Source organism: Pogoniulus pusillus, chromosome 19 (assembly GCF_015220805.1).
Source record: "Pogoniulus pusillus isolate bPogPus1 chromosome 19, bPogPus1.pri, whole genome shotgun sequence".
Classification (NCBI taxonomy): domain Eukaryota; kingdom Metazoa; phylum Chordata; class Aves; order Piciformes; family Lybiidae; genus Pogoniulus; species Pogoniulus pusillus.
Window position 1 is genome coordinate 3540689 of NC_087282.1, and position 10844 is coordinate 3551532.

The window sequence follows — 10844 nt, forward strand, 5'->3', positions numbered from 1 at the left end:
CTGCCATACACCAAGGTAGGCTGGAGCTGTGCTCTTAGGAGATGTCTGCATTCTCTGAAGCGCTTTATCTGCTGCATGCAGCCACTGATTTCCTTTCATGGAGCAAACATAAGCAGATGCCTACCTCCTGGGGAGCATTCGTTACACAAAAATACTCAATAACTCTGTCTGAAAGCCATTTCCATCGGATGGCCTTGCCTGTCACCAGTGACCTGTGCTTTGTGCTCACCAGCTGCACTCAAGCAGCACACAGCAAAGGGAAACGTCCATGTGCTGCCTTCCTCCCTGAGCACACAAACACCAGCAGCACAAACACCCAAACATGTACCTTCACAAGCTAACTACCAGGGTATTGTTTTGCACACAATGCATCCACATTTCTGCTTTCTATGCCTGGGAAGGCTTTTTCTTTCTATTTTCTAGTTCAGCCAACAAGGAAGAGGAATAAGAATGAACAAAATTTGTTCATTTGGAAGTTTGAGGCAAGATCCCAGGCAAGCAGGAACAGAACAAGGGGACACAGTGTGAAGTTGTGCCAGAGGAGGTCTAGGCTGGATGTTGGGAGGAAGTTGTTGGCAGAGAGAGTGATTGGCATTGGAATGGGCTGCCCAGGGAGGTGGTGGAGTCATCATACCTGGAGGTGTTGAAGACAAGCCTGGATGGGGCACTTAGAGCCGTGGTCTGGTTGACTGGCCAGGGCTGGGTGCTAGGTTGGGCTGGATGAGCTTGGAGCTCTCTTCCAACCTGGCTGATTCTATGGTTCAGAGCATTAGGAAGCATTAGGAAGAGTGTGGCCAGCAGGCTGAGGGAGGTTCTCTTTGCTTTCTACTCTGCCTGTGTGAGGCCACATCTGGAGTGCTGTGCTCAGTTCTGGGTTCTCTAGTTCAAGAGAGGCAGAGAACTACTGAAGAGTGCAGGGGAAGCTACAAAGAAAGATTTAGTTGAGTGAGTTAGTCCTTATTTGGGATAAAACCTTGAAATAATGCTTTGTATTGCCTCTTGGCTTCTAGGCTTGCAACAGGCAGTGGCTTCTGTGAAGAGTGTTGGCATCCAGTGGCAAGATTCATGTGCAGAAAGGGCTAGGCAGGAGGCTGGCCTTTTCCCCACTCATCTTTGTTAACAAGGTAAGGCTGGATGGGCTCTGAGCAACCTGAGATGTCTCTGCTGCCTGCAGGACCTTGAAAGGTCCCTCCCAACCCAAAACATGCTGACTTTTGTTGCACTTCAGATCAGTCCTTAATCAGTGAAACAACTTTATATAGAATCACAGAATCACTAAGGTTGGAAAAGACCTCTCAGATCACCAAGTCCCACCATAACCCAGCTCCCACAAGCACTAAACCATCTCCTGAAGCACCATACCTGCAGTCTCTTGAACACCTTCAGTGATGGTGACTCCACCACCTCCCTGGGCAGGCTGTTCCAACACCTCACCAATCTCTCAGTAAAGAAGTTTTTCCTGATGTCCAACCTAAGCCTCCCCTGGCATGACTCAAATCCACTTCCTCTCAACCTATCCCTGGCTACCTGGGAGAAGAGACTAATGCCAACCTCCTTTCAGGTAGAGCAGCAAGTTCTCCCCTCAGCCTTCTCATCTCCAGGCTAAACAACCCCAGCCCCCTCAGTCTCTCCTTGTGAGAGTCTCTCCTCAGCCCCATTGCTCTTCTCTGGACATGCTCCACAGCTGAGCAATAGAGAAAGCAACGAATCATCAGTGTGTGTGTGTGTGTTACAGTCTGGCCCTGGAAAGCAGAAGTGTGCAGTTACTACAAGTGGGGAATGAGAGCCAAAAATAGCAACACAGCCTACCAAGAAATTGCATTATTGCACAAAGCAAGAAAGTTTTGGAGGAGCACCTCAAGTCAGAGCTGACACAGCAGCAGCGTCCTGCGGGGGTCTGCCTGCCACAGCAGCAGCAGCAGCGTCCTGCAGGGGTCTGTCGCAGGGAACTCCAAGCATATCATAGAATCAGAGAGCCACTTGAGGCTGGAAAAGGCTTCCAAGGTCACTGAATGCAACCATTGACCTAACACTGCCAAGTCCCCCACTAAACTGTGGCCCTCAGCAGAGTTGAGAAGAATTTGCTCCTGAGAGACAAGCGATGTGGATGAGCAAAGGAAGAACCTCTCTCTCCTGGTTGAAACACCAGGCAAAGACATCACCTATCAGCTATGCAGCAAGTGAATTCAAATCAGACTCACACACATCCAAGACCTAAGTGAACATTCCTTGCCTGACCAGCAATGTCTGCTGACCATAGTGGTGCAAGGAGTCTGAGTACCAGAGGATGGTAGGAAAGGAGACACATGACTTCTACTGGGCACTGCCTTAATTCCACTCCTCTCTCATTAATTCCCTTCTGGTCTTTCAAAGGCAAGCCAGGAGTCCTTTGGAAGAGGCCAAGAGCCTTCATTAAATTCTGGAGGAGTCCAAGCAGGCAATGCTCTCAAGTCCTCCCCAGCAGAAGTGCAGAGAATAAGTTACCTGAGGGTGAGAGGGAAAATATTCTGCAGGGCAGCAGTGGCCAAAGGGTTTGCAATTAGCTGCAGAGCAAGAGAAAAAACAGAGCTCTGTGGTGTTTGTGCTGCCTTGCCTTAGCCTCTGGATCCCCCTGGGATGTATTTATAGTTCAAACTGAGGTCTTGAAAGACGCTAATTGAGCAAGGTCCTACCTGAGGAACCGAGAAGTCAGAGTTGAAAGCTGAGGTGCAGACTCTGGTCAGTTTTCTGTCCTCTTCAGCCTTGAGCTAACCTCTCTCCTGCTAACCTCAGAGCCCCAGGTTTCAAAGGCAGCTGCAGCATTGATGTTGGCAGAAGCTGCTGAGTGTTGTCACCTGCTACAGTGCTGAGGGACTGGCCTCTCCCATCACCATTAAAGAAACAGAGTGGCAGAGGGGTATGTGGAGGTTCATATTTTGTGGCTGGCAGAGCCTGGGTTGCTGCCAAGCTGTGTCCATCCCCTAGCTCTGCAGGCCTGCTTCTGAGCCCATCTTTTTAATAGGCTTTACCAAATACATGGACAATTCTAGCTAGAAGGAAAGGAAAACCTAACACAGCAAGCACTGAAATGAGCAAAGCTCTTTATCATAGAATCAGCCAGGTTGGAAGAGACCTCCAAGCTCATCCACTCCAACCTAGCACCCAGCCCTGGCCAATCAACCAGACCATGGCACTAAGTGCCCCAGCCAGGCTTGGCTTCAACACCTCCAGGCATAGCCACTCCACCACCTCCCTGGGCAGCCCATTCCAATGCCAATCACTCTCTCTGACAACAACTTCCTCCTAACTTCCAGCCTAGACCTCCCCTGGCACAACTTAAGACTTCCCTGGACTCTCTGCAACTGTTCCCTGTCTCTCTTGAACTGGGGAGCCAAGAACTGGACCTGGGAGTCCATCTGCAGCTTCTCTAGGGCAGAGTAAAGGAGGAGAACTTCCCTCGACCTGCTGGCCAGACTTGTCTTAATGCCTCCCAGGACACCATTGGTCTTTATGGTCGTGAGTGCAGACTGCTGGTTCACGGTGAACCTTTTGTCCACCACCTACTGCCCTCTTGCTGGAGGCAAGGAGCAGGTTCTGTATAATTACTGTCAGCAGCTAGGCTGAAAGCAGCCACACTGTGGCTGCAGGTGAAGGAAGCAGGTATAGAGCAGCTGTAAGGATAAAGCATGACCTTGTCAGGGGTAAGCTTTGGGTCTGTTTTTTTTCTGATGGAAAACCAAAAGCATTGTAATAAATGAGCAGTTTGGAGGAGGGAAAGGGCAAACGAATGCTCAGCTGATTTATGTGGCTCCTGAACACACTAACACGTTTGGGCAGTGTGAAGGAAGGTGGTGACAAATGCACATTGTCAGTGTAAAGCAGCAGAGCATACTCTGATGGTGATGCTCTGCAGTTCTGCCCAGGGGAAGACATCACCTCTGGACTTTGCCCACCCAGCCTTCCAGGATCTTAAGGGGGCTACCAGAAAACTGGGGAGGGACTTTTTAGGATGTCAGGTAGTGATAGGACTGGGGGGAAATGGCACAAAGCTTGTCCTTGTGGCCAAGAAGGCCAATGGGATGCTGGGGTGCATTAAGAAGAATGTGTCCAGCAGATCTGCCCCTACTCTGCCCTGCTGAGACCTCATTTTGAGCACTGCCTTCAGTTTTGGGCTCCCCAGTTGAAGAGGGACAGGGATCTGCTGGAGAGGGTCCAGTGGAGGGCTATGAGGATAATTAGGAGACTGGAGCAGTGCCTGGTGAGTGGAGGCTGAGGGACCTGGAGCTGCTTAGTCTGGAGAAGAGAAGACTGAGAGGGGATTTGGTCAATGTTTCTAAACATCTGAAGGCTGGGGGTCAGGAGGGGGGGACAGGCTCTGCTCACTGCTCCCTGGGATAGGACAGGCAGCAATGGATGGAAGCTGCAGCACAGGAGGTTCCAGCTCAACACGGGGGAACTTCTTGACTGGAAGGGTCCCAGAGCACTGGCACAGGCTGCCCAGAGAGGCTGTGGAGTCTCCTTCTCTGGAGCCTTTCCAGGCCTGTCTGGATGTGTTGCTGTGTGCCCTGAGCTAGATTGTGTGGCCCTGCTGTGGCAGGGGGGTTGGACTGGATGATCTCTTTGGGTCCCTTCCTACCCTTGACAACCTTTTGAGCCTGTAAAAGCTAGAAATGGGAAGATTCAGACTGGATATTAGGAAGAAGTTCTTCACCATGAGGGTGGTGAGAGCCTGGAACAGGTTGCCCAGGGAGGTGATGGAAGCCTCATCTCTGGAGGTGTTTAAGGCCAGGCTGGATGAGGCTGTGGGCAGCCTGCTCTAGTGTGAGGTGTCCCTGCCCATGGCAGAGGGGTTGGAACTGGCTGATCCTTGTGGTCCCTTCCAACCCTGACTGATTCTGTGACTCTGCTGATGTTTGTTTATGTGCTGAAAGTGAGCAAGGGGCTGAGAAACTTCACCTGGTGAATGTCCACAGGAGCCCAGCAGAATGATGCCTTTAAAGCCAGGCCCAGGAGAAGCACTGAGGCTGGCAGGGGGTTTCCATGTCTCCTTACCACTGCTTCTCCTTGAGGGTGAGTGGAAAGAGCAACTTCCCTCAGTGTGGCCCATCTGTACTGAACTGAGACATGCAGCTCTGAGCAAGGCTGGGAAATGCTGTCAGCCCCCAGTGCTGGCACCTTAGCCACAGCTGCCTTACTGATTAGCTTGGTAGCTTCACTGCAGCTGATTCAGTCCTGGAGAGGGCTGCTCTGTGACCACATTGGGTGCTTCTGTGCTCCACAACCTCCCTGGGCAACCTGTGCCAGTGTCTCACCACCCTCACTGCAAACAACTTCTTCCTAACATCCAGTATCAATCTCCCCTCTGCCAGTTCAAACCCATTCCTCCTCATCTTGTCATTACAAGACCCTGATAAGCCCTAGATCGGGCTGGTCAGAGCAGTGGAGAAATTACCATCCCTGGAAGGGTTCAAAAAAGCTGTGGATGTGGCACTTAGGAAATGGTTTCATGGGGGACTTGGTGGAATTAGGTTAATTGCTAGACTTGCTCTTAGAAGTCTTTTCCAGACTTAATTATTCTATGATTCTACCTTGCTAGAGCTCCAAGAGCAAAGTGTGTGAAAAGCTGGAAAGCCCCTCAGAACCAGGAGTGTTCCCTCTGCTCAGAGGCTGAACTGCCTCAGTGCTCAGGCAGACACATCCAGACAACCCAGCAGGCTGCGCAGCTTCATCACCAACTATTTCTGGTTTGCTTTGGAGCTTTGAGGTTTGCTCTCAAATTTCAACGGATGTTCCACATTAGAGCAGGTCCTGGCGCAGGGTGGGGGTGGGGGGTGTGCTAGTTAAGTTCCACCAATCCTAAAAGGCATTGCATCAGGAAAGCTTATCAGCCTTGGGAGAGAGGGAAGTGTGGCAGTTCCCTTTCCATGACATACGCTCCTTTATTTAGCAGCCTCTCTGACATCACACAGAGGCAGCTGTGCCCTCCTCTTCCTCCTCCAAAAGAAGCCCCTGCCAGGGAACTCAGGGCATGTTTCCACAGACAGTGGCTGCTTCTAGCAGCGATGTTGCTGATGGTTAGAGCTAGTACCGAGCACTGGGGTGCAGACCAAGGTCACTCCCGAGTCTTGTGTGCCACACTGGGGTGCAACCAGTAAAAGATGGCACCTGTCAGGAGGAGCAGAGAGGACCCTAAAGTGCCCGGCAAGGGACTCCCTCCCATGTACCTCATATTTGGTATAAAGCTGAGGATCACCAGAGTTAACCTTGTCGGTGGCTGGCATCTGAGGAGGACTCTGTTCTGAATCACAGATTCAGCCAGGTTGGAAAAGACCTCTAGGATCATCGAGTCCAACCTTCTGCCTTCAATCCCAGCCCACATCTTCCTGAGTTTGGTTCCCACCTATCACAGAGTCCAGTCCCCAGTGCCTGTCCACACCCTTCTCCTTAGTTCCATCTCAGCTGGTTTAGTTTTCTTTCCCAACCCATCAATCTCCCTTGTTCCCTTTCTCTTCCCTCTGGAAAAGAAGAGGGGTTTATGGAGAGGGTCTGACACTCATCTAGTGGCTGGCCCAGCCTTGGCACATGCTGCAAAGTAGTAGCAGAAAAGGAAGGAACAGGGTCTGAAAGCTAAACAAGAACATTTCTGTCTCTCAAGCTGCATTTCAATTCCCAAACACAGATGAAGAAAGCTTGCCACGACTTTTCCAGGAGTGCTGCAGCTGTCTTAGCTTGTCTCAGGTTGCTGCTGCCTCGTGTCCGAGGAAATAAGGCAAAATCCATTTACTGAAAACACAAAAGGAACATAAAATAACAACACAGTGACAGCAAGCTGAGTGCATTTCAAAGAGGTAAGGCTTTATTGAAAAGCATTTCACAGGAAATCATAGAATCAAGCAAGTCAGAAAAGATCTCCAAGCTCATCCAGTCCAACCTAGCACCCAGCCCTGGCCAATCAACACTTCTACAATCCTGATCTACTCTTTCACCTAGATTCTCACCCTCACACACCCCACCTACACAGCAGATACACACAGCCAGATCAGCATCGTGTCAACCTATTTCCTAGGTATGAGCACAGAACCACAGAATGGGTTGGAAGGGACCTCTAAAGGTCATCTAACCCAATCCCTTGGCAGTGAACATGGACATCTGCAACTAAAGCAGGTTGCTCCGAGCCCCCAACCAACCTGACCTGGAATGGTTCCAGGCATGAGGCATCTCCTACCTCTCTGGGCAACCTGGGCCAGGGTCTCACCACTCTCAGCATAAAAAATGTCTTCCTTCTCTTTAGTCTAAACCTCCCTCTATGATTCTATGATCAGCTCTTGTCCTGCCATACAACAGGTAAAAAGATTCTCCCCATCTTTCTTATAAACCCCTTGAAGTACTGAAGGGCCACAAGAAGGTCTCCCTGGAGCTTTCTCTTCTCCAGGCTCACAGCCCCAGCTCTCTCAGCCTGCCCAGGTGCTGTTACATGACAATATACACACAATAACCCAGAGTCTTGAACATCTCCATCTGCTGACAAGATTCTCCAACTAAAGCCAAGTTTCCAACCACTGGAATCAAGCTTTGCCTCAAAATTTGACTTGAAGGCCCCAAATCTGAGCTTCAGCTCTATGGCTCAATCCAAAGTCTAGCAAACAGATCTTGACCTTTTTTTAACTCACTGGCTGGGGAGGATCAGAGCAGAGTTTTACCAGCACAATTCTGGGCTGGCATTTCTTGCAGCAGTAATTCTGCTGGCACAAGAGTATGGTTCTTGGTACTGCCAGGGTCTTAGGAGGTGGACATATATGTTATAAAAATACAGCTGACAAGATTTTTAGAGAGAAACTCACTTCAAATCCTGTATCAGAGCAAAGCAAGGAGCAATCTTTACTGTCTCTGCTAACAAAGTATGGCTTAAGCCTTGAAATCCTCATCTGAAGAAGTCTGTAGTGTGTCAGTGTTTTCACTTCCCAACCTGGGAGTGAAATATCCCTAGCTCTCTGGCTAGGGAGATCAGTCAGGACATCAGCTGCATCCTGCAGCTCTTTGTCACACCTGCTGCCTTCGAGATTTGCAGGTTTGGAGTGCTGAATTCAGAGCTACTTCTGTTGGTGGTGTTGCACAGACTAAACAAAGCTAAGGAGTGCAAGAGGACTTCTCTGGCTTTTGAGGCTTCTATGTTCTGCTCCTGTGATATCTGAAGGCTTATCTGGTTCAGGTTATTCTTTATCCAGCTGCAAGTGAGGAGGTTTGTAACAGAACCACACCTGGCCAAGCTCTCCTCAAACAAATGTTTATAGAGCTCTGTCACTTTTGCTTCCATGTACTTGTTGAGCACTGAGTTCGAAAGAGGCTCCTCACAGAGCACCATGCTCCTCTCTTCAGCTTCATCTCCAGGCAGGGACTCTGTCCTTGGCTTTTCAGGATGCTTCCACAGAGGGGACTGGCCTGGAGGGATATCTATGGACAGTAAAAGAGGCCCACTGGGAGGCTGTTCACACACATGGTCCAGAACACAGCCCGAATCACAGGTGTGGTCCCCCACGTGGTCTCCCCCAATATGCAGGTCAGGATAGTCCTGATAAATGCTGTTGCATGGCCAGGATCTATACAAGTCCAACTCTTCAGCAGGGTGTGCTCTTCTGGGGATATGCAAAGCTGGTGACACAGCTCCTTTGACAAGCATTTGGTTCTCTTTCACAGACACCTCTTTCGTGGCTCTTCGCTCGGGACTGCTCCTGTGCTCCCCTTTGCTGCTTCCAGCAGAGAGCTCATCCTGCTTCTCACGTCCAGCAGCAATCCATGGAATTTTTGCACTCTCTACAAGTTTCTGCCTCCAGGATCCCTCCTGATTCTTTCTGGATGCACGAGATTTGTGAGGCTTATCTTGCTGACAGCTTTCTTTATAGATGAGCCTGATTAAGATGCCTTCTGCTAACATGACGACAGGTGTGAGCAACTGTCTAATCAGCAAAGTTCCATGGGAACCTGGGAATGAAAGGCAGGCAGGCAACCTCCAGCTTATCTGGGCAAAGAGAAATGACAACAAAAAAGCAAACAATACACTTCTGGTGAAAACTGTGGCTGTCCTTTTACCCTAGAAGAGTCACTTTTGGTAACCTGCCTGCTTTTTCTACAGCTGTAATCTCTATCACATCAACAAAAGGCATTCTGAAGGGCACTAAATGGGCTCCTCATCTGTAACTCCACTCCTGTTCCCAGGTGTCTCTCCTGCACTGTGGCTATTTGAGATAGATCCTACTCAGGAGCTGTAAAAAGTAAGCAAAATGGTTCTACTTGTCTATAGAGGGCCATGAAGATGCTCAGAGGGCTGAAGCAGCTCTGCTATGAGGACAGGCTACCAGAGCTGGGGCTCTGCAGCCTGGAGGAGACTTTACAGTGTCGTTCCAGTATCTGAAGGGGGCCTACAGGAAGGCTGAGGAGGGGCTATTGACAAGGTCTTGTAATGACAGGACAAGGAGTAATGGGTTTAAATTGGAAGAGGGGAGATTCAAACTAGATGTTAGGAAAGGTTTCTTTGCAGTGAGGGTGGGCACAGGTTGCCCAGGGAAGTTGTGGAGTACAGAAGCACAGAATGTGATCAAAGAATCTGTTATTCTGCCATCCACAACCTCCCTGGAGGTGGTCAAGGCCAGGCTGGATGAGGCGCAACCTGTTCTAGTGGGAGGTGTCCCTGCCTATAGCATGAGGGTTGGAACTGGATGAGCTTTGAAGTCCCTTCCAACCTAAACCATCCTATGATTAACATCAGCATCAGTTGCAAATCAACATTTTCCACTGAAAGAGAACAAGTACTAAGAACTAAAGAATAGTCTGACTTTGATCTCGACTTCCTACCTTAGAGGTTGATTCTGAATTGGCCTGAGCCTTCCTGTGAAGTGCCAAAGAGCTTCAAGAGCTGCTGTTAATCCCTCACAGAATGTAGCAGGGGGGTTGTAGGGGTTGGAAGGGAACTCTGGAGATCATCTAGTCCAGCTTCCCTGCTACAGCAGGCTTACCCAGAGCAACTTGACCAAGATCACATCCAGGCAGGTTTGGAGTCTCTCCAGAGGAGACTCCAAAACCTCTCTGGGCAGCGCTTGGCACCCTGGCAGCAAGGAAGTCTGCCCTCATGTTTAAGTGGAATCTCCTGTATTCCAGTTTGTGTCCATTGCCTCTTGTCCTGCCACTGGACACCACTGGTAAGAGTCTGTCAGGGGTCTCTTCCAATCCCTACCATGCTGGGATTGTGTGGACATCCTCTGCGCCTCAACAGCATCTGAAAACCAGGATACAGCTACCCAGATGCTCATAGAACAACTCAGGTTGCAAGGGACCTCAGAGACCGCCAACTCCAACCTCCCCACCATGGGCAGGGACACCTCTCAACTAGACTCAGCTGCTCAAGGTCTCATCCATCCTGGCCCTGAACGCTCCCGGGGAGGAGGTATCCATAACCTCTCCAGGCAGTCTATTCCAGAGTCTCACCACCCTCACACTGCAGAACTTCTGATGCACTGAAATGCCCACAGAGCTAAAACTGAGCACTATTAGCTTCAACCTGAGCTTTCTTTCAAATACACTGAGTGGTGCCTGCGTTCTGGATTAGAAGCACAAAAAGCTCCAACTTACCAGTCCTGGTGAGGTAAGAGATCACACAGCCCAGAACCCTCCTGCTGCTGCTGCTGCTGTACGAGAACAGAGCCTGACAAACTCTTTCCTCCCTGCTGTCTCCGGTGGGGAAAGACCTAGAGACCACATGATGTAGTTCCCCATTTTTTTCCCCCCCTTTTAAAGCAGAAGTGGCTCCACTGAAAAAGCTCATGGGGTTTGAGCACAGAGTGACAGCAGAACTAAAAGAGGATGTGACAAAA

General features: G+C 50.0%; 1 protein-coding gene across 1 annotated transcript; it reads right to left on the minus strand.

Moving 5' to 3' along the window:
- Window positions 1–6861: 6861 nt before the first annotated feature.
- On the minus strand, window positions 6862–8947 carry LOC135183652 (TLR adapter interacting with SLC15A4 on the lysosome-like). Its single transcript, XM_064158860.1, has one exon. It carries the CDS (start codon window positions 8909–8911, stop codon window positions 7988–7990), a length of 924 nt encoding a protein of 307 aa, XP_064014930.1. The 5' UTR covers window positions 8912–8947; the 3' UTR covers window positions 6862–7987.
- Between the last annotated feature and the right edge of the window lie 1897 nt (window positions 8948–10844).